General features: G+C 34.8%; 1 protein-coding gene and 1 long non-coding RNA gene across 2 annotated transcripts; both read left to right on the forward strand.

The window, feature by feature from the left end:
• Positions 1–17,873: 17,873 nt before the first annotated feature.
• Positions 17,874–18,941, forward strand: LOC133876313 (probable metal-nicotianamine transporter YSL7). The gene has a single exon (XM_062314589.1). It carries the CDS (start codon positions 17,874–17,876, stop codon positions 18,939–18,941), a length of 1,068 nt encoding a protein of 355 aa, XP_062170573.1.
• A 3,395-nt stretch (positions 18,942–22,336) lies between these two features.
• LOC133875769 (uncharacterized) lies at positions 22,337–24,430 on the forward strand. Its single transcript, XR_009901484.1, has 2 exons — positions 22,337–22,577; positions 24,116–24,430. It is a non-coding gene; the product is annotated as an uncharacterized LOC133875769 (long non-coding RNA).
• The last annotated feature ends 163 nt before the right edge of the window (positions 24,431–24,593 follow it).

Raw genomic sequence — 24,593 nt, forward strand, 5'->3', positions numbered from 1 at the left:
TTACTGCAATGGAGTGGACTTGCTGAAACTAATGTCTTGCTGCCATGACTGTAGATAACTTGCTGCAGAGGTGATGCAGGAGGAAATCAGATACAACTATAGAATTAATTGGTCTATGATGTGGCGATGAGATTCATTTAGCTTAGGCAAGAAAGGAAAGGGTCAACTACTCAAGAAGGAAAGAAGAGACCTTTGGCAATTGTGATTTTGAAGATATTTTCTACCGAGTTGTCAACATCCATCAAGAGAAAGACCAAGAAGGAAAGAAGAGACTTTCGACAAATCTCTTGATTTATCTTTTAAAGAATTTCCATATTTATATTTACGTTGTCGTCAAGTAATATTATAGTTATTATATTTTCTCTAATATGGTAATTCTTTGGCACCAAGTATTTCCATAATATGTTTATTTGTATTATTTCAAGTCTTAGGAGATTTATTAGGCTTTTCGGGATTTTGCTATTTTTGGTAATTTTTCAGTTATATTAGCCCGGCTTGTGGGCGTTTTCCGATAGTTGTTGATTATTGATAATTTTATCAAATTCAGAGTTTGTCTCTGTTTTCTTTGGGGTAATTTTCCTGTTTTCTTCCTTGCAAACTACCTGTTGGTTAGCCTACAGAATAATCGCTATTCTGTCCGGCGTCAAGAGGTGTATCTTCTAATACTGCGAAGCCCCTTGGTAATCAAAGGAAAAACCAAAATGCTCGTTCTTTAGAAATTTGAGGAAGATTGGTATTTGTTTTTGAAAGGTCGCATCTCTTGGATGAGAGTTTTGGAAAAAAACCCATGAATAATATCTTCCAACAAGCTAGAGTCTAGGGAGAAAAGAATAGATAGAGCTGAGAAGGGAACAATAGAAATAAGAGATTTTTTGGTCTTTTAAAATAAAAGGGGGGCAAAATATAAAGAAAATTTTTTAGGGGGGACAAAAATATTTTTGAGGGGTCAAAATATAAAGAAATTTTTTTAGGGGGGGACAAAACAATTATTTTGGGAAGTCAAAAAGTAAAGAAAATTTTTTAATTAGGGGGGACAAAACAATTATTTTGGGAGGTCAAAATGTAAAGAAAAATTTTTAGAGGGGACAAAAAAATTATTTTGAAAGGATAAAAAGTAAAGAAATTTTTTTAGGGGGGACAAAAAAATTATTTTGGGGGACAAATTTATAAACTTATATATTTAAAGTTGAATTTTAAAATTTTTGGGGGGACGAATGGGCGTGAGTCCGCCCCTGGATGCATGTATGTATCAAAGTTAGGAAGACAAAAATTTCTTGTGGTCTTTGCTTGGCCTTAGCTTGATCGAGAATGTGACTAATTATTGGACATAAATTTTGCGTGAACCCTCACATGGGGGGTGGTTTGATGCGTATGGATATTGTGAACGTGAAGTGGGGTCACAAAAAAGCTATTGTTTTGTCTAATTCAAACCCCGTCAAGATGTAGACGTGACGTGGAGCCATAGAGAAGTTTCTGTTTTGTCCCCTTTAGAAGCTTGTCTTGACGTGACCTACCAGAAACTGTCAGAGAGTTAGTAATGAAACCATAGATTCACGTCTTGACATGACACCGTGAACTGTTCTAATGTGAAAACTAAAAGTCTGTTCTCTTGGGCTGGGTATTTGTAGTTTTTGATATCCTTTTAGAAGTTTAATCAAGTCGATTGAGAAAAACCTAAATAAAGCTTCTAGAGGTAGCTTGCTTCATTTTATCTAATTGATTCTAAGAGATGATCGATTTGTACAAAGCCTTGAGCTTCCTCTATCTTGATGTTTTGAGTTTGTTTTGTTCAAACCACTTCATACACATCATTCAACTACAAAGAGTCTACCGATGGATCAATGAGAAAATGCACTTGAAGCAGATTAGCTAGCTCGGAGGCAAACATATAGCTTGTCACACAGAGTTTTAGATTTACAAATGGATTGTCAATATCTATGTCTGTTGGTTTTTGATGTTGGCTATATTCATGTGACAAAATGTTACTTGTTTGTTGAAGAATTTGGGATTCAGATCATTCATAAGGCTTTCAGAAGATAGTTTAATTCTGTAGTGTTCGGACAGCCAGAAGCCATGTCCTGACACGAGTGGCAGTAAGGTTTTGTTCTCTAAGATGTCTGGACAGCCAAGTGGACGCGATTGGCTGTAAGATTCTATTCTCAAATATGTGCGGACAGCCTAGCGGACGCGATTGGCAGTAAGATTTTGTTCTCAAAGATGTTCGGACAGCCCAGCAGACACAACTTCCATCAAGTCATTGTTCTACAAGATGTCCGGACGCTCTTGTGGACACATAAGAGTTTTCATGCATGTGCCCGGACACTAGGGTTCCCTGTCCGGACACGCTTCACAGAAAGTTTATTTTCTGATGTGTCCTGACACGTGTTAGCTTGTCTGGACACCGCCGCTTAGAAACTTGTTCCTGACTTATTTTAAGGTTTTCAGAGCCTATTTAAAGGGACTCCTAGGCAGTATTTGTTTAAGAATTTCAGTAGAGAATTCCATTGTGCTAAGAGAAGGTTTTTAGACTTAAACAATTATATGTATTTCTCTTAGAGTGTTTCATGTATTCGTTGTTCAACCGTTCAACCATTGAAGTCTAACTGGAGAGGAGCTCCAGTTAAGGAAGATCAATTGAAGAAACTCTCTAGATGGGTCTGGAAGAGAAGCAGACAAGTAGGTGCTTGTTAGAATTTAAGAGAGTGAATACTATAAAAAGGTTGTGAGTACGAACTTCTTGTAATTAACTATTTATTCTGATAATTGATTTCCTAAGTTTGGCTGCCCCTGAGTGGTTTTTCTCTTTGGTGAAAAGAATTTTCACTTCGTAACCAAATATTTGTGTTATTTATCTTTGTTGCTTTGTATATTTAGTTATCTGTTTGGTTGAGATTGCTTAGGAGTCTATATTTATTTTCAGCGTCTTTATTATGAATCTTCTTTATTATAGTGATTTCCTTTTTCCCTTTGTTGTGTTCAAAGTGTTTTTCACTTTGTCAACAAAATATTGTGTTGTGGATGTGGAATGAATTTTGTACTCGTGATGTTTATGTGCTTTATGTTTCAATAATTTTATCTTGTGATAAGTATTCTTGTGTTGTTAATTTGGGGTTAGAATTGTTCTTTAGGTTCTTTCAATTAGTATCAGAGTGGGTTCACTCCAGTTGAACAAACGTCCTAAGCGTGTTCCTTAACCCCTTTTGTTATTGGTACTTCTTGATTCCCTTGTCTGCGTTCTCTTGTGGGGTACATGTATATATATGTATATGAGCGACCTAAAGATTCGAGCTGAATGAGTCAAGTTGAACTTATTCGAACTGAGACTAAATTAATTAGGCTAAGCTGAGTTCACGAGCGCCTCGACTCATTTGACACCCCTACTTTTGTGGGTGGGCAAACCACCCTAGCTACAAAGGGTTTTTTTTTTTTTTTTAAAAAAAAAATTCTGATTTTTATTTGTTTTTATTTTATTTTATTGATTTATTATTTTAGTTTTTAAGAAAAAAAAAATTGTATTTTAGGAAGAAAGACATAAAAGTGAATGCACGTGACTACTTTTTCATTCATTTTAAAGTTTGACAGTGACAAATTGGCCTTCTTTTTTTATTTTTTTTAACACATTTCTAAAAATTGTAAAGTATACCTTCATTTCAATTCATTATCAAATATAACCTTTAATCAGCTTTAGCTACCAATTATTCATGGATTAATATATGAGAAGAAAGATGAGGGGTGTTTGATGTAGATGAGTTTATAAGTAGACCGGTCAGAGTAAAACATCCATATTTTGTGATTCCGACATCAAATTAGAAGCTATCTTGGTAGTGCTGGAAAGCTTACTCAAAGGTTAAAAAGTCATATTTTATGAAGATTTTCCAATTCTAACATTTATAGGATCAAAATAAGTCGTCAAGAAAAATCCAAAAAAGTATTTGATAGCCTCGATTGAAGAGTCAGTCGATTCCCGTTCGACCGAGGTGCTGCATCATACAAAAACTAGAGGCATCAAACGAGGTGTTGCATCATGCAAAAATTAGAGCTTTTGGTCGATGTCTTGATTGACCGAGAAGGTTATCGCAAGTCTCATTCAAATGAGACTTAATCTCCTTCGATCTCGATCTATCACTGTTGATCGTTTTTATTTTGTTTTTTAGTAGGGCTATATATGACTCTTTTCTATACTTAAGCCTAATAAGGATGAAAAAAAAGGTTGTTTCACGTACACGTCGTTTTGAAAAACAACGTAAAAAGTGGAATAAACATGCATTGCCGTCATTTACTTAATGTCGTTTATCAAATGATGTCAAACCTGGGGTCAAGAAAAGTATTTTTCGACATTTTGTACATTGAAACGACATTAATTTTTGTCGTTTAGCACTGAACGACGATATTTGACATAATTTTTTTTCAAAAAATCCCTTGGTATTTTTCTTCTTGGAGTTTCTCAACAACCAAACAAGAAATCCAAAGCCACAATTAATTCGACGAAATCAAATTTATAAAACCCTAAGGGCATTAGGGACTTGAGCATCTGGATGAAGGAGATAGAGAGATAGAAATAGACGGAGTTGGAGAGTCAAAGGGAAAAAGAGTAGACATCGTCGATGGGGACGACAGAGGACAGGTAGACTTCATGGGACATGGAGATGGGTTTGACAAGGTGGAGGATGCACACGAGGAGGATAGTGATGTAAGCAGAGTTGGAGAGGTAGAGGGAGAAAAATAATAGAGAGTGCCGATTGGGATGACAGAGGAGAGGTAGACTTCACGGGACATGGAGACTGGATCGATGAGGTAAAGGACGCGCACGAGGAGGACGGTGATGGAGGTGGAGTTGGAGAGCAAAATGCTGACGTAGGTGTAGGACAATAGGATCTTCTTCACGACGCTCTCCCTCAGCGCGCCGCCCTTGCCCATTTTCACTCTTGCTGTGAGAGAGAGAGAGAGAGATCAACGGCGTACTTTGGTAGTTTTGTGAAATCAACTTTGCTTGAAAAATCAACTTTGTGTGTGTGAGAGACAGAAATGGAGGACAACTTTCTTAAATTATTCTATGAAAGCTAGCTCACACGTGGGGAAGAGAAATCAAATGGATGATAGCATTTTTTAAAGGAAAATGCTTATTGCACAACGACTATACACAACACTACTCATATGGGGTGAAACCTATCATGTGGGTCTCACCCCATGCGAGTAGAGTTGTGTATGATTGTTGTGTAAGAATCACCTCTCTTTTTTAAATTAGCATCGTTTGTGAAACAACATTAGTTGAATTTTTTTTTCTTTTTTTCTTAAATGACGAGAGGTGGGCACGCCTTTTTTGGCAAGTTCCTTGCCTCTAAACATAAAGTGACGTATATTTAAACAGTAAACGGCGTCACATATATATATAACGTTGTTTACTGTATAAATGATGTGAATTATAAAAGTAACGCAATTTTCTAAGAAAAATTTGTCTTTTTTTAGAAAATGCCGTAATTATTTATTTATTTATTTTATGTTGTTTAAAAATAAAGGAGGTTAGATTTATGTCATTTAATCATAAACAACGTAAACAACATATATTTGCGTAGTTTAATAAAAATGACGAAAAAAGAAACGATACTAAATGACGATATATATATATATATATTTGGTTGTTTGTTGTGATGAGGCCGCAATTTATGTTGTTTTTTCATTAAGAAATAATTATCAAATGTTGAGTTTTTTTTATTTATTATTATTTTTTTTTATTTTGTCTTTTCTTGGTTTTGTTATTGGTTATAGGAAGAGTTTTTAATCATGAGTTGTTTGGTTTTGCAGTACGTCCACCCCACCCATGTTGCATCAGTGTTACACTATATATAGAGATGTCTGCTTTGATAAGATTGAGGAGCATTCTATTATTTTGTCTTAGTTTTCCCATCACCATTCACTAAGTGTAAACATTTTGCTAGATTTCAATGACAATCAATCAATACACAGCTGTCTCCTTCTAAGCATGCAAAATTAGTAAAATATTAATAACAGAACTTCTCCAAACCCTAGAGTTTAAACCACCAAAGCAACTGCGCAGACCATTATACACATATAAGGTCGCTGGGATCGCTCGTATGGAATCCTATTCAATTCAAACCAAAGATACCAACTCAAATAGAATGATGCCCATAACCGATCAACCAGAGCTGGAACCTGAGATTAATGGCTCCCCGGAAAATGCACGGAATCCGTATAAAAGACTGCAAAACCAAAGGACGTCGTCTACCAATGGTAGCAATGAGGTGCAGTATGTGGAAATGTTGTACAAGGATAAGGCTATTCCTTCGTGGAAGAGCCAGTTGACTGTAAGAGCTCTTGTTGTGAGCCTTGTGTTGGGGACTTTGTTCACTGTGCTATTGTTGAAGTTACTTTTGACTTCAGGATTAATCTTTACTCCTGCATATACGCATCCTGGGCTAGTAGGGTTCTCCTGCATCAAAACATGGGTCACCATTGTTGAAAGGTGTGGGATTTTAGGCCAACCTTTTACCAGGCAAGAGAACACTATGATTCAAGTTTGTGTACTTGCAATCATACGTGTTGCTGTTAATGGTAAGTTCAATGTTCTATCGCAAAACATAACATTAATTACTATGTACATACATTTCTTGTTGCATCCATCTCATGGTTGTGTTTGATAATAAATTATAATGAATTTGAACACACAGGAGGCATTGCAAACTACCTTTTCGCTCTGGGCAATACTGTTGCAAAGGAACTGCATACTACAGAAGGTAATGATAACCAGAACATTAAGGAGCCCCACATTGCCTGGATAATCCCATATTTACTCCTAACATCCTTCGTCGGCCTCGTTGCCATGGTGCCACTTGGAAAGGTATGTTGTACAAATTAATAGTCTCTCCTGCAAACAGAAAGGAAGTGTTTCATATATAATATATACATTTATAAGTACTGTAGTACATTTTTCCCAAGATTAACTACAATCTATGTTCAATTAGGAGTTTCAGTTTCAGTCCAATATATCACAACACATTTATATATTGTCATTTCTTTTTCTCGTTGTTTTTAAATTCTCATGCATGTCACGTTGTTTGTATAGTGACATCGTAAAATTAACGTCGTTTTTAGCAAAGGGATGCTAATTTTAAAATATTCCTCGTTATTTGTACAGTTACGTCGTAAAATTAGCTTTGTTTGTATGCAAGGGACGCAAATTTAGAAATATTTCTCGTCGTCTGTGGATCGAGTGACATCGTACAAATAGTGTCATTTGTATATAAAAGATGCTAATTTAGAAATATTTCTCTTCCTTTGTATAATGGCGTCATAAAATTCGCGTCATTTGTATCAAGGGACACTAATTTATAAATATTTCTCATCGTTTAGTTCTTATACGACGCCTTTTTCATCCTTTTGTGTGGACATGTAATAAAAAAAAAAAAAAAAACACATCATTCTCTTTAAAAATTAAAATAAAAATTAAGAGTTACACCCGAACACACTCATTATTTATTTCGGTAGAGATACAATCACAAGGGCATTATGATGGTATATATAACTATGTCATCACGTTGCTATTCGGGTATTATGACGATTATCAAAGTATTTATTTGTATTTTTATAGGGACATTATTATGGCGTAGGTATAAATATTAATAAAATATTCTAATGTTACTCGGGTATTATAAGGATGTTATTGTAAAATTTTCAGTTTCATTTGAGTATTACAATGACGCTATTATGATTTTTCTATAATAACTTTATATAAATAAAATATTTGAAAATATTAATTTTAACTTTGCAGACTAATTTGGAAATTATAACAATTCGATTTGGAAAAATAGACATACACATAATTAAAAAGAATGATAAAAAGGACTCATTGAGCTAATTTGTGAAAATTGCATTTTTGAACCCCCCAAAGTACTATTTATCGAGCACCACTTCAGCAACTCCTTTTTTTTTTTTTTTTTGAAAATAAATCTAGACTCATAGATAACCGTAACCAAACAGATAACCAAATATAAAAGCAGTAAAGAGAAATAACACAGATATTTGGTTACCAAATGGAAACTCTTCGCACAAAAGAGAAAAACCACTCTAAGACAGCCAAACCGAGGAAATCAACTAACCGAAGAAATACCTAGTTACAAGAAGTTCGTACTCACAACCCTTTGCAGTAGTTATACCTTGAACTCTAACAAGCGCCTACTTGTCAGCCTCTTTCCCAAATCTATCTGGAGAGTTATTCAGTTGTCTTCCTTAATTAGAGCTCTCCTATAGTTAGACTTCAACGATTGAACGGTACAAAACACAAAAACTCTAAAAGAAATACATATAACAATTTAATCCTAAATAATCTTCTCTTAACACACTAGAATTCTCTACAGGAATTCTTATAATAACACTGCCTAGAAGCCTTTTTAAATAGACTTTGAAAATCCTAAAACAAGTCAGGATCGGATTTCTTGGCAGCGGCGTTTGGACAAGCTGACCTAGCGTCCGAACATATGCATGGAAAAGCTTCTCTGTCTGCAGTCTTCATTTTTGCGTCCGGACATTCTTGCAGACAGGGACTCTCTTTGGCTCGTGTCCGCTAGGCTGTTTGGACATGTAGTGAACATGAACTCTCTGTGGCTTGCGTCCAATAGGCCATCCAGATATGTATTGAACAGACACTCTCTGTGGCTTCCGTCCGAACACTGATCTTGTCCCTTTGGAAGCTCTGTAGGGAAACCGAATTATCTGATTCTTTAAAGTCTTCAGAATATTTCCTTTACCAGATTCTTTTCTTCTTTGAGAAACAAATTGCACATCTTGCCTTGTTCAGCCATTTCATTTCTTGATTAATATTCTTACAATATTATTTCAGAAGTCTTCTAGAAATATGGAGTGCCTGATATAATAACGTTTTTGTTGGCAGAATATAGCCAAGAAATAAAAACCAACAAACTCTCCCTTTGGCCATTTTGGGACAAAAATGATTACGACCCAAAAATTAAAACTACTCCCCCTTTTTGTTACAAAAGGACAAAGGGTAAACCGAGTAATTAAATCCAAAAATAAGAGTCACAGTTATCCCAAAGAAAATGAGTCCATAATTTAACTAAATAGTTTAGCAGTCATAAAAAAATAGTTTAACAACTATTACAAAATAAACAAGTGTCATGGCACTTGATCTCGCTGATCTTCTGGAAGTATTTGACGGAGAGTGTTATGTTCATTAATCTTGATATACGCCACGCCCGCCTCCATGATTTGAAAGCGTTGATCCAGAGACTGAAATTGATAATCAAAGGAGATAAGCCAATTATCCATGGATTGAAATTGATCAGTCATCCAGGTATCTATAGAATGCAGCCGATCGGTGATTTGAGCCAGTATACTCAAAACTGCATTATCTGGAGGATCAGCATGAGAAGAAGAAGCAACTAAAGGAGTAGAAGGAGCTGGACGATCTAGATCATCCTGTGCTTGGAACCAGTTAAGTTGAGCATTGGACTTCATCATAGTTTGCTTCCCAAAAGGTCCATCAGGCATATCCACTGGCTCATTTGCAGGAATGTTGGTCAGCTTCTTTTTGAGGATCTTCATGACAAGTCTTCCAAAGGGCAGGGCAATCTGATTATCCCCCTGCATCTCTATCATGGTCATGATGATGTGTTTGCACGTGCAGAAAGGAACCCTGTTTATTATGGCATAGATCAAACATGCCCTATTAAGTGAAATGTCACTGTGGCGGGAAATAGGCCAGATGTCCTGCATGACTATCTGAGCCAGTAGTCACTAAGGAGATTGAAGCCAGACAATGGGAATATTGTTCATGCTTTCTTCCAAAACAGTTTCTCTTCTGGGATCAAAGCAGCTTATAAGTTCCTCCCTTAAAGGCAGTCATTGACTCAGGAAAAGGTGTACCAAGGGCATGAGAGATTGAGATGCCGGTGACTTCGCTGATTAACTCGGCATTGATGTGCAGTGAAGTGCCACACACTTTTGTTTCCAAATGAGGGAACATCTGGTGCATGTTGTCAATCTTCAAATTTCTGTAGAACTCATACATGAGCCTTGGATAGAAATAAGAACAATGCATGGAATCTGACATGCTTTATGATAGAAATAAGAACAATGATCATAGGCATGCCAGGTGAACACCTAACTTTATGTGAGTCTACTACCACTTCCCCTCAAAGGGTGAATGATATCAACCTTCCTAACCCTAGGTGCAGTGTTGTAACCCTTGTCTAACTTATCCAACATAATCAAGACACCCCTCATCATGTTGAACAACCCTTCATAGCTTTTTCGTGAATAGGAACTACCATTCTTATACTCACGGGATTTCAACTTAAACAGTTAGGCCGGTATGACCAATTTTGCCACAATGATGGCAAGTAGGGACAAACCTTTGAGAATGCTGTCTCATATGTGGAGGGACATATTTAGACATGGAAGGCTCTACAACATCTTTCTCCTTATTCCAAGGTCTTTGGGATTTCAATTGACAAGAATTTAGTCTAATGTGACCAACAATCCTACAACGGTGACAAGTAGGAACAAACTTAGCTTGAGTTTGTTTCCCTAAATTAGCTTTGGATTTAGGCTTCACACAGTTATTCATGCAAGAATTTTCGCCCTTATCCAAACAAGCTATATTGACCTTGATTTCTTCAACTTTCACAGGCTTAACAAATAAAGACTTTATTTTAGAATTGGAAGCATATGAATTAGAGGTACCTAAGTTATCAACAATCATACTAGGCTTGTTAGAAACATGTTTTTGAACACACAACATGTTTTTCAGACTATTACTAGAGAGTCTATTTGAAAGTTCCTTAGAATCTTTCAATTCATTCTCAAGTGATTTAATATTTTCAACAAACACAGTATTTTCAGATTTTAAAGATTCAACTAAGGTATTTGATTCAGACAATTTAGTAACCAAAGACTCTTTTTCATGTTTAACATCTTTAAGCTTTTTAAGGGAAATTTTATAAAAATTCAACAATTTCATAAATTCCTTATAGAGCTCATCATATGCAATTTGAAGGTCATACTCATCATTAGACTCATCTTCAGATGACTGGGAAGTATTCATAACAAAAGGAGTCAAGGATCTCACTTAGGAATTTAATCTAAACAGAGTGAACATGCTCTGATGCCAATTGAAAATAAATCTAGACTCCTTGATAATCGCAACCAAACAGATAACCAAATATAAAAGCAGTAAAAAGAAATAACACAGATATTTGGTTATGAAATGGAAACTCTTTACACCAAAGAGAAAAATCACTTCGGGGCAACCAAACACATGAAATCAACTAACAGAAGAAATAACTAGTTACAAGAAGTTCATACTTACAACCCTTTGCAGTAGTAACACCTTGAACTCTAACAAGCGCCTACTTGTCAGCCTCTCTCCCAGACCTGTCTGGAGAGTTCTTCAATTGACTTTTTTTAACTAGAGCTCCTCTTTAGTTAGACTTCAACGGTTGAACGATTACAACACAAAAACTCTAAGAGAAATATATATTACAATTTAAGCCTAAATAATCTTCTCTTAGCACACTTGAATTCTATAAAGGAATTCTTACAATAACACTCCATAGAAGCCTCTTTAAATAGGCTCTGAAAATCCTAAAACAAGTCAGGAATAGATTTCTAAGCGGCAGTGTCTGGACAAGTCATCGCTCGTCCGGATAGGTATCAACAATTTCATATTTTGCTGAAGCGCATCCGGCAGGCTAACTTAGTGTATAGACATTTGCATGGAAAAGCTTCTTCGTCCCTAGTCTTCATTTTTGTATCTGGACATCCTTGCAGATAGGGACTTTCTGTGGCTTGGGTCCACTAGGTTGTTTGGATAGGTAGTGAACATTAACTCTCTGTGGCTTGCGTTTGATGGGCTGTTCGTACATGTATCGAACTGAACCTCTGTGGCTTCCGTCCGGACGCTGATCTTGTTCGTCTGAATGCTTTGAGAGGAAGCCGACCTTTCTGATTCTTGAAAGCCTTCAGAATATTTCCTTCACCAGATTTTTTTCTTATTTGAGAAACACATTGCATATCTTGCCTTGTTCAGCCATTTCCTTTCTTGATTAATTTGCTTGGAATATTATTTCTGAAGTCTTTTGGAAATATGGAGTCTCTAATATGATAATGTTTTTGTCGACAGAATATATCCAATAAATAAAACCAACATTTTTACCACTCTTTTTTCCTTTCTTTTCTTCTTTCTCTTCTCTTTCTCTCTCTCTTCCGCTTATGCTGTATGATGAACAATGGGGACTTTCTCCCCCTTTTATAGGGAAGATGCTCCCCTGGATGTGGGACAAATGTTCCACATCTTGCAATCAAGGGCTTTGACGCCAGGACTGGACAATATATATTTTATTATTATTTATTTTTTTAATTATTAATTATTTTTGTTATTTTCCTTTTGCCAGCTCAACACTCTTTTGGGCTCATTTTTTTCCCCTTCCTGATTTATAATCAACACTAAATTTTTCGAGCACACAGAAGACTTCTAGATGATCGTTTTGATGGGTTGCACGAAGTGTATGTTTTGAGCTCGTTCTATCCCCACTTTTAGCTCCCCATAAATTTTTGCTCTCATTTTTTTTATTTAATTGGGCCCCGAAATGAACTCCTATTGACTCCAATTTTATTTTATTTTATTTATTTTTTTTTACCATGTGTTCTTGACACATGAAAGATCCTATGAGAACATTTTCTTTGAAAAATTCAATCGAGTTGACTCCTAATTTCTAAGTCACATTCTTTTGATGTCGAATAATACTAAAAATGATAATATTCTGTATTCAATTTTAATCACTTCCTTATTCCTTAATGAGACCCCATTTGTTTTTGAGCGCCACTTCCCTTCATAAGTCTCAAATATAGTGTCATGCAAAAATTAAGAATTTCTTACTTTGGGACCAGATTAAATTCTCAAATATAAATTTTTTTTTTTTTTTTTTTTTTTTTTTTTTTTTTTACAGTTCTTTATTCAAAACAACCCACAAAGTATAAAACTAAAATTAAGCTATTAAATATAAAGAATCCAATTCTAAGCCAATTGGGTTTATCAAAATTATCCAGAGAAATTCAAGATTTACCTTGATAATCGAAAAAACCTCATTTCTTCTTCTTTGGTATGTGCTCATCACTCTTTCATCTTCTTTATCTGATTCTCTCACAATAAAACTAAAAATCCTTAATGCAAAGGTATAAGTAAAAGACTTAATATTAAAGAACTTATGTTGTCTTTAAATAGACGCTTACAATGCATAGTATAAATAAAAGACTAACTAGAATAAACCACTTCTAATGATAACATATTATCTATAACATTTATATCCTAATATAATCATAATTCTAATGTTATCAATAAAGATAAGTAATTATCTCTAAGTTATTATAGTCTTAAACTTCTATTGAAATTATACATTATTATTCTAAATTAATTAAGAGAGTCTTGCTATTACAAGACTTCTTCTGCCATAAGATGTACATTCTTATTCCATTTTTGAGTCCTTCTGTTAGGATTTTTTGTACAGAAGATGCCAAAATGACCAAAATACATAGTTTGTTTGTTTGTTTGTTTTTTTTTTTTTTTTTACCATTGCTTTACTCTTTCTTTCTATCTTCTTTATTTATTTTTTTTTAATTAAGGGAAAATATGTATTTCTATAAATTTTATAGAAGTATATATAAAAGACATTTCATCTCTTAGTTGTAAGGGAGCGCAAAATCCTGACGATTGGGGTGAAATTGAAAGAGGCTGAAAAAAGAATACCCACATTGCAACTTTTAATAATTTGAGGCTAGCATTGCAAAACCCGTGATACATCGAGAACAGAAAGTGAAGTTTCCCTTGATATTGAGAAGTGTTTTAAGTGGAATTCGCAATTTTTTTACATTTTTTTTTTCTGGGGTGCATTTTGGGAAGTTTTAAGTAAAAAAAAAAAAAAAAAAAAAAAATTCACATGTGGCGCACGTGACACATTTTTCAACCAATTTGACGAAAAATTCAAAAGGGTTTTGAGTGCAACCGAGTGGTAGTTAACGGGTCAAATGTCACTTTTTAAAGATTAATATTGAACTTATAAGTGTCAAAGTGGTGTAAGTAGGGGTGTAAAATCACAGCGAGTTTCCGGTTATTGCCCAGTAACTGGAAACCGGCTTCAGGGTCTCCAGTGACTGAATTTTAGTAACCCAGGATTAAATCAAATAAAACCGTTTATCCGGACCGAGTACTTAAAAAAACAAAAAAAAACCCCTAAATCTGAAAAAAAAAAAAAAACCCAGAATCAATCAACCTAAACGCAGAGATTATAGAACACAATAGGAAAACATTAATCTATCATAGAACAAAAAGAAAAAAAATACAATCAGATCTATAGAATCCAAAAAAAAAAAAAAAAACTAGATCTGAAAAATACAAGTCGAACGCGTCGCGGAGCTCCCTGGTATAACTCATGTTCTCTCTTTAGAACGTTCTTCACAAGACATCTACTCATCTAGTTCTCTTTCTAGATATATTGGACCTGTCGCCCTAAGATATTGGACCGTGACAGTGGAGAGCGTGACAGATTCAAGAAGAAGAAGAAGAAGAAGAAGAAGAAGAAGAAGAAGAAGAAGGCAGGCGGCGTGAAGATTCAAGTAGAAGAAGAAGGCTGTTCAAAAAAAAAAAAAAAAAAAAGTAGAAGAATGAGGCGGTGCGCAGCTTGTAGAACGAAGTGTGAAAAAAGAATGAGAAGTAATACTTACACTTCTTGTGCACAACAACTACATTCACACAAGACACATTGTAGTGGGGTCCACACACAATGTGTCTTGTGTGAGTGTAGTTGTTGTGCTTGTGATGTTTTTCAATCATTTTCGAAGAAGTATTAGGGTAAAAGGGCAAAAGCGGAAATTCAAGAAAGGGTTTAGAATATTTGCTTTGGCTACAGCACAATAACACCTTTCTTTAATATTTTCTAGCCGTACTGCATGCATTTAGTCAGTAATATTGTTTTTTTAATAAATTAATAGTCCCGGAACCGGTTACCCAGTTATAATTGGAGTGTTTAAAAATAATACCCGGCTCCGGCTCCGGGTACCCTGGTTACCCGGAACCGGTTATTGCTCGGAGCTGAATTTCTGGCAAGATATAACCGGTTCAGATTTAAACCCTTAGGTGTAAGTTTGAGGAGTTTAAATGTATTATTCTATTAAACTATAATCTTCTTGTCTTGTATATTCTCTCTTTTTTTCCTCATAAACTTATTTATATTCTAAATCTAATCATAATGTGTCTTTGGTTGATACATATATAATAAAACTTCATCTTCAATATATGGCGGAATCCGCAACTCTCGGCATTTCTAAGATTTCAATTTTGTATGTGCTCTCTTTGTCTTCAGTTTTTGCTCATAAAGCTTAAATTGGTGTATCCTACTGGGCAAGCAATTGGTCACCTTATAAACTGCATCAACGCTCCTTATACAACCAAGCTCGCCAGGTCTCTCTCTCTCTCTCTCTCTCTCTCTCTCTCTCTCTCTCTCTCTCTCTCTCTCTGCGTCTCTGCGTCCTGAAATTCTAATTGTTTGTTTGCTATGTGAACTATATAGGAAACAATTTACAACGCTTGTCAAGTTCTTCTCCTTCAGCTTCTTTTGGAGTGGTTTTCTGTGGCTCTTTAGCCGTGATCTTGGCTGTGGCTTTCAAAAAATGCCTCTACTGGGTTGGGCCGCACTTGAGAATGGGTACTTCATTAAAAGTTGTTGGCATGCCATCAGTGATATCTTCATTAATTGGTTGCTCTATGACATCATTCATGATTAAACCAGTTTATGTGTGACCCCCCTAAACGAAGTCGTATTAAGACATGCACAATATACGTGTATTCCTTTCACACGCATATATTCAAAGCGGATAATGAATATATATATATATATAACTCTGGCTTAAATATTATATTATTACAACCAACACCATTTCCCGGAAAGTAATATATCTAGACTTACATTCTTGTATAATGCAGATGTGGACTTGCTATAGGAAAATACTACAATTCAATTTAATTCTTTCGTTAGTCTAAGATTACTTTTTGAACCTAGTTATTATTTAGTTATTTTATTTTATGCCTTTTAATTAATCCCTTTCTCTTTACTAAAAATTCTTATTTATTCATTTAGTTAATTTTTGCAAGTCCTCTCACATATTTCCTCTCTAGACAACTGTTCTAAAACACCCACAAAAAAACCCTATATATATATATATATATTCGGCCATCTCATACAAACAACGAACCCCTAATACAACTTCAATCATCGATCAAATACTTTTCCAACAACAAAGAACCAAAGCCCAACTTCAAAACTAATTAACCAAAACAACCAACAATCCTCCTACAATTTCACTACATCATCCGGCTAATAAATCCAAAATTAAAAACAAATACAATTTCCAAAATGTAGACATAGCTTATCCCTAGTTATATATATGATAAGAAGCTCATTCAACGATATGATCCCCTCAGAAAACTTATTGATTCAACAAACCCAAAATGCTAAGAATTCCAACTAGCTAGCTAGAATCAAACCCCTTAATCGACCAATATTACACCCAAAGAAAACCCCAAAAATCCTTCTCCAAAATTTATTTCTATAAATATTTGCATAATCTCATAAATTCCTCAAGAACCATAATTATTGTGCCTAAATTTCATACGATTGAGTATATGCATGCAATTAATTAAAATGTTTGTTCATGGCTAATGTATTTTATTGGTTTAATTGCAAAACCAGCTTCTATTTTGATTTACTTGGTACAAATGTTGGGGTGGGCATGCTGTTGACATACAACACATGCATATCGATATTGGTTGCAACAATTTTTTGTTCTGGCTTCCTGTTACCCTATCTTCGAAGCAAATCCGGAGTTTGGTATTCATCTGATATAATCGACCCGGCTGACTACCGTGGGGTGTATGGTTACCAAGTACGTAATGTCATCATCCTCTCTCCATATCCACAAAAACCTCTGTGCCCTCATTTCTACTGCATGCAACCCATTTAATTCATTCTTCCTTCTTATATTTGTATGAGAAATGATTGTTGTACAACTTTTGTACAATTCTAATAATTTTTTTTTTTTTTTCCAATGATATGCATGTATCTATTTTTCTACATGTGAGCTCTAAATATCCAATGATTAATCTTAAAAATGGTTAATCTTAAAAAAAGTTGTTAGAGTTGTACAAAAGTTGTGTAAGAAATATTACTCTATTTATATATATATATATATATATATATATAGAGAGAGAGAGAGAGAGAGAGAGAGATGATACGTTTACAACTTCTGTACAACTTCAATAATTTTTTATTTTTATTTTTTTAAAAATCAACCATTGGATATGTAGGACCCATATGTAGGAAAATATATCTAATAATTAGTTTGAAAAAAAAAAATGACTCTTGCACAACTGTTGTGCAAGATCTTAGAGACATGAGGTGGGTCCTATGTGGTGAATTTCACCATATGGGTCTCATGTGGGACCCATCCCATGTCTCTAAAGTGGTGCACAACAGTTGTGCTGTTGTGCACCAATCACCATCCATTGAAAAAAGTTGTAAAAACTGCTACAAGTACTCTTAGCAATAAGTAATGTTAGAGACTTTTTTAATTTCCGAAATGCATCCGGACATTCAAGTTACCTATCCAGATGCATTCCAAAAGTTAAGAAAGTGTCGATATGTAGCATTACTCATCAATATTAGCAATAACATGCATGCTTACAAATCAATCTAGCTCCAAATATATAATATTAATTAATATATATATATTTTTAACCATGTATATATGTGTGTGTATATATATACGTACAGGATTTTGGTGGTTTGGCAATGATGCTTGGTGACAGCGTCTACAACGTCTTGAGAATTGTTGGGGTTGCATTGTTCCACAAACTCCGCAACAAATACACTGCTGATGATCATCTTCAATCCCCTCCTCCTGATGATCATGATCAAACCTCACCTTGCCGTAGCGATGAGCAGATAAGGACCCAACACTTCCTCAATGACCTAATACCAACCAAGCTTTCAACCGTTGCCGCCGCCGCCCTTGTGGCCATTTCCGCAATATTACTCCCTCTAATCTTCCGCCCATTAAAATGGTACTACGTCGTGGCCGCGTACATGATAAGTTTTGTCCTAGCTTTCATCCAAGCGCATGTGGTCGGGCTTTGTGACGTTATTCTCAACCCTGCATCTTTAGATATACGAGCCGCGTTCGTCTTCGGAGCATGGGCTGGGATCGCTCAGGGCGGCGTTCTTGTTGGCCTGGTTGCTTGCGCGATCATGACCAACTTTATCACCGCCGCCGCCGACCTAATGGCAGACCTCAGAACTAGCTACTTAACCATGGCTTCCCCGAAGTCTGTTTTCGTTTACAAAGTCATTGGAACTGCGTCGGGCTGCTTCATCTCTTCCATGACATTCTGGTACTTTGAAAAACATGATCGTAAAGTTGGGACCGACAAGGCATATTATACTGCATATGCTGGTAAAATTTTTAGACAAACTGCTATATATGGTGTTCAAGGATTTTCGGGCTTCCCTAAGCACTACCTTCAGTTCTGGTGCGCCTTGTTCATTATGGGCATCGTCATCAACGTGATCAAAGATGTTTTGCCAAAGAAAGTGGCAGGATATGTCCCTAATCCAACGGCACTAGGTGTAGCATTCTATGTAAGTGGTCACTCTAGTGTTACTTTTAGCGTTGGGAATTTGATCGTTTTTCTGTGGAGGTGGAGGAGAAAGGATCAGGCTGATGCATTTGCACCCATTGTTGCTTCGGCTTTGATTTGTGGAGACGGGCTGTGGAATTTGGTGAGTTCCGTGTTCGCTTTCGTTGGTTTGATTAAGCCACCATTGTGCGTGAAGTTTCCTCATAGCCAAACTGATGTTTAATTAAAACCCGGCCCCAATTATTATTACTTTTTAAATTTATTTTTTAAAACATATCCGAGACATTATTTGGTCGTAACTGCAACTGCAACAAAAATACCCGGTTATACCCATTTCAATAATCGCAACACAATCGATTGCAGTTTTTACCAACCGTTGGTTATCCGGTTATTAAAATCCGATTATTAATTGGATAACCGAGGTTAGTATATTATTGAATCTTTTCATTTTTTTTTTAATCCAACATTTGACCATTCAATATTTAATATTTAATATTCAACCAAAATACTAAATAGTAAATACACTCTCTCTTTCTCTGTTCAATCACTGCAATCTCTCACACTCTCTAGAACTCATAGGTAAATTAGCAGTGATTTCAGGTTTTTTTCTTTTTTTTTTTTGCTGTACTTCGCTAAATAGATTTTATAGATTGTTATGATCTTTGAGATCATCACTGTTGTCGTTTTTTCTGGTTTGATTTTGGTTGAATTACAAGGAAGATCAAGATCGAAATCAACAGTATATGATCTTATATAGTCATATGAATCATAAGATCCTATCATTTTTTGAACAATTAGATCTTTTCGAATCAGATATGATTGTTTCTTGTCTTTTTGTTTTTGAATGTTTGTATTAATTCAGTTACCTAGTTATTAATCGGTCTTTTAAAATGTTATAACCGGCCGGTAACCGCAACCAGTTATCCGGTTATCTGGTTGCGATTATTTTTGATTTTTTTTCGATTAGCGTTATTAGCAGTTATTGGTTATTTCCGGTTAATAACCGTTCTATTTGTACACTCCTACTAGCCACCTTATATAACACAGTGGAATCTCTATAAATTTACCAATAAAACATGCCAGAACTTTTATGGCAAAATAATAAATGCAAGGAAAAATCATAATTTAGCCCCAAAATTGTCAGTCGTTTTGCAAGTAGTCCCGCGAACCACCAATGCTTGAATTCTGGCCCCAAACTATCAAAAAGTTTCAAAAAGTCCAATTTTGTCGAAATATGCATATAATACTCCTGCTACGTGTCATTTTTCAATTAGAAAATAATTAAAAAAATTACAAGTGGCATGGGTATTATAGGCATATTTCGACAAAATGAGTATTTTTAAAATGTTTTAGTAGTTTGGGAGACGAGAGTCTAAATATTGGTAGTTTGTGGGGCTACTTGCGAAATGGTTGGCAGTTTGGGAAACTAAAAAATGTAATTTTCCCTAAATGTAATTGTAGGATTGACGGTTTAATGAGTCAAAGGTTTCAATAAGTACAAAAATCATTGTCCTAATTCTATTATGAGCATGCTTCTTAAAAATAAGGGTTAAATGCATATTTGGTACTTGTAGTTCAAAAACTATATATTTTGGTACCTCAATTTCAATTTACATCATAGATGATACCTGAGTTTTGAAAAAAGAGAAACTTGGTACCACCGTCTAATTTTCTGTCTAATATTTAAAGGTCTGCCACGTGTCAACCCCTGAGGGCTAAGGGTTGACACATGGCACAATATAAAAAAAAAAATTAAAAAATAGAAAAAAAATTTTAAAAATTAATTAAAAAAAATTAATAAAACTTAAAAAAAAAAAAAAAAAATGGGTGGCTGAGGCCAGCCTGGGGGCCAAAGAGAAAAAAGAAAAGAAAAAAAAAATTGTGAGGGTTTTGGCCCTTGGGGGTGGTTGAAGGGAACCACCCCCAAGGGCCAAAACCCTTATATTTTATTTTATTTTATTTTTTTGGCCATTGGGGGTGGATAAACCACCCTCGTGGCCCTTGGAGATAGTTCGGCCACCCCTAAGGGCTAAAAGCCTCAAATTTTTATTTTTATTATTTTTTTTTCTCTTTGGCCATAGGTCAGGGTGGCCGGCCTCAGCCACCTCATTTTTTTTTATTTTTATTTTAAGTTTTATTTTTTTAATTAATTTTTAAAGATTTTAATTTTTTAATTTTTTTTAATTTTTAATTTTTTTTTTTAAATTGTGCCATGTGTCAATCCTTAGGACCCCAAAAAATTGATGATAAAAGTTGTATGTTTAAGGTTTCTTCCTATTAGGACTCACACTCTTGTTCTGCATCGGATGTTAGTAATTCGAATTTTTGTGTACCGGAAAAGTTTCAAACTTATATCTCTCGCTCTTAAAATATTAGAAACACCGGAGGTGTATCGATCATGTTCCGTTTGACCCAAAAAAAAATTAATGATAAAAGTTGTATGTTCAAGGTTTCTTCCTATTGGGACTCACACTCTCGTTCGGCATAATTCGAATTTTTGTGCACCGGAAAGATTTTAGGGGTTGACACGTGGTAGATTGTTAAATATTAGACAGAAAAATAGACGGAGGTACGAAATTCGTCTTTTCAAAAAATTCAAGTACCATCTGTAATGCGAATTGAAACTAAGATACCAAAATATAAATCTTTTAAATCACTGATATCAAATATGTATTTAACCCTAAAAATAACCATAAAGCAACCTCATTATCATTACTAAAAAACCAGCGCCCTGTTTATGTTGTTTTGTTTAGCAACGTTTAAAGGAAAAGATCGACACTATGGACTAGGTTCTCGTCATTTTTTAAAAATGAAGTGAAATAAGAGTCGTTTTCTATAAAAGACGACAAACATCCAAAAAATTTCGTCCTGTCAAAACTCACGTAACAATTAGCGTCTTCTTTTTAAAATGGATTGCGTGCTCATGCGGCCGTCGGATTCGGTGAAGCTCTAGTGGATCGAGGCAAGAGTAATGCTCCATATTATTTTTGTGTCTCTCAAAATTGATGTGACTCTTAAAATTATCATTGGATCAAAATTTAATAGTGGTCTATTATAAATTCAATGGTAATTTTAAGAGCTATGTAACTTTTTGGGATGACAAAAAAGGGACAAAATGGTGATATGTAGCATTACTCGTCGAGGCTACCAAGTAATGCTACATATCACCCTCGTGTCTTTTTGTCCCCCCAAAATTAATGCGGCTCTTAAAATAACCATTGAATCAAAATCTAATAGTGATTTATCATAAATTCAATGGTGATTTTAAGAGTTACATCAATTTTGGAAGGATAAAAGGGGGACACAAGGGTGATATGTAGTGTTACTTAGTACTACCTGTTAAAATTGATAAGAAGAAGTAAATTTAGTCATTTAATCATACTTTAACACCTCCCTTTATGAGTGGGCTTAAACTCAATTTTGAGTAATGCTATATATCATGCACCCTATATCCCCCAAAATTGATGTGACTTTTAAAATCACAATCGAATCAAAATTTAATAATGGTCTATCATATATTTAATAGTAATTTTAAAAGCCACATCAATTTTAAGTGGACAAAAATAGATATTTTGGGAGACACAAGAGGACATGAGGTGATATGCAGCATTACTCTTCTTCTTTCCACACGGTTTCTCTTTCATTTCTCATTTCTTTCTTTTCTTTCCCGATCTTTTTTCTTTCCTTTCTCGACCACACAAACACACACACACACACGCACAAACGGAGAGGCTGAGAGACCGAGAGAGAGGGAGGTCAGAGACTGGTTTTTCCGGTGGATTGTTGGAGGGGGCGATTTCCAGAGAAACCAGAGGGGATTTCCTGTAGTTTCCTTAGCTTCAAGCTGAAATTCTCAAAGGTAGTTTCTTGTGATTTATTTGGGATATTATTGATTTATTTTTGATATTTTGGATTGATGATTTCTGGGTTGAATCCATGTGGTTTTGAAGCCCGATTCCTTGTTTTTGGTTGATGATTCCCTGCTTCAATTGAGGTAACCAAATGGGTTTCTTGTTGGCCCTTTTGTGGGTTTAGCCAGTTGTGTGTGTGGGTTAGCTGTGGATGATCTTGGAATGGTTTTGTGGTGTTTGAAGGCCAGCTGAATGGATATTGGGTTATTGAAACATGAATTGGGTATTGGTGATTCTTGGTTGTGTGGTTTTGAAGCTGGAATTTATTTCCCTGATTTTGGTTGTTTCCTTGGTTGATTGTGATTAATTAAGTCTAGAGTTAGTTGGTAAGTTTGGATCTAACTAAATATGTTATTGTTCATTTTAAGTTTGATGCTTAGTCTTAATGATGAGTTTGGTTGTCTTATTTTGCGTAGAATTTCTGTGATCTATGGGGATTGGCCGAATGGGTTGAAGGAATTTTTATTGTCCTATTTTAGATTAGTTTTTAATTGAGGATTAAAAAGGTTTCATTGATTAATTTTGTAACCAGCTGAGTTAGGATTTTAAAATAATCAAATGTTAATTTTATGGTGTTGGCCAAAAATGGAAAGTTTGATGAAAAGTTGATATTTTTGAAATGTTATTATTATTATTATTATTGGGTTGAGAGGAAATAATTGGGTATTGTTGGAAGATTTTGGTGATTTTATGTGAAAAGATATGGGTGTTTGTCGTTAGAAGTTAATATGTGAAATTATAGCCTATTGTGGTTACAGGTTTCCCTTGCGGTGAGTAGGTGAGGTTATATTAATTTTGTTGTATTAATGGCCGGATTAAAAGCATGTTAAACATGCTGAGTTTCTTTTAATTGGAATCATAATAATAGGTTGTTTATGTTGAGATTCTCTTTGATTGAAAAAGTGACATGCCTTATGCGTAGGAAAAGAGATATAATTGATACTGATTTTCATAAGATAATGGTTGCATATTTGTTTAAATGTATGTGCGTGAATGGAACATTGCATATTATATTGTTGTGACTAATGAATTTGTTAATAACATAGCTGATGAGTAGCAAGGGGAAATGGCTACCAGTAGGACCTTAGGTTCTCGTGAAAGATTTAATAATAACAAGATTAGGACCGTAGGCTTTGAGTTGGCTAGGACCATAGACTTCTAGCAGTAAACAAATAAGCTTTTTATTTGTGTGTTGTGGCTGCCAATGTACTAGATGTGTTGTGGCTGCTAATAGGGAAAAGCTAATAAAAAATGGTGAAGAAGTAATGGCTCTAAAGATATTCGTTAACCAAGTAGTGGTTCTAAATGAGTGGAGTGAAAGAAAGAAAACAAATAAAATACTGCATATAAAACTATCATTGCATTATATCATTGCTTTATGTGCTTATAAAGAAATCAATAATGATTATATTATTGAAACAGTTGACTCACTCATTTACAGTATGTTATTGTGGTAATATCCATGTTTACATAAATGATTGTGTAGGACATGAGGAGGAAAATCAGGATGACCAGGGCCTTTATGCCGATCCTGATATATATGGATGAGGCTGTTTAATGATTTAAGTTAATATTTGTGTATATAGCTGGTAGTATTCATTTATAATCATTCATTGTTGTATGTAAGTTGGGTAAATACAGTATGGTATTTACCTATTTAGAATGACATTTGTATTTGGTAGACTTTTTATGTATCTTTACGTGTCATTAATTTGTGGCACTTGTTTTGATATATCGAGTGTACTTATCACATGTAAAGAAATCTACATATCTAATTAATATATTGAGGTATTTTAGTCAACTTTAATGAATTATGTTATCGATTTCTAAGTCTTAAAAGAAAAAGAAAAAAAAAGAATAAAAAAAGATATATTCGGCTGAAATCGTTGACTCATTAAACCTACAATTACATAGGTATAGCTAGTAGTAGTAATGTCTCGATATGTTTAAAAATAAAATAAAAT

Source organism: Alnus glutinosa, chromosome 8 (assembly GCF_958979055.1).
Source record: "Alnus glutinosa chromosome 8, dhAlnGlut1.1, whole genome shotgun sequence".
In the NCBI taxonomy this organism is placed as follows: Eukaryota; Viridiplantae; Streptophyta; class Magnoliopsida; order Fagales; family Betulaceae; genus Alnus; species Alnus glutinosa.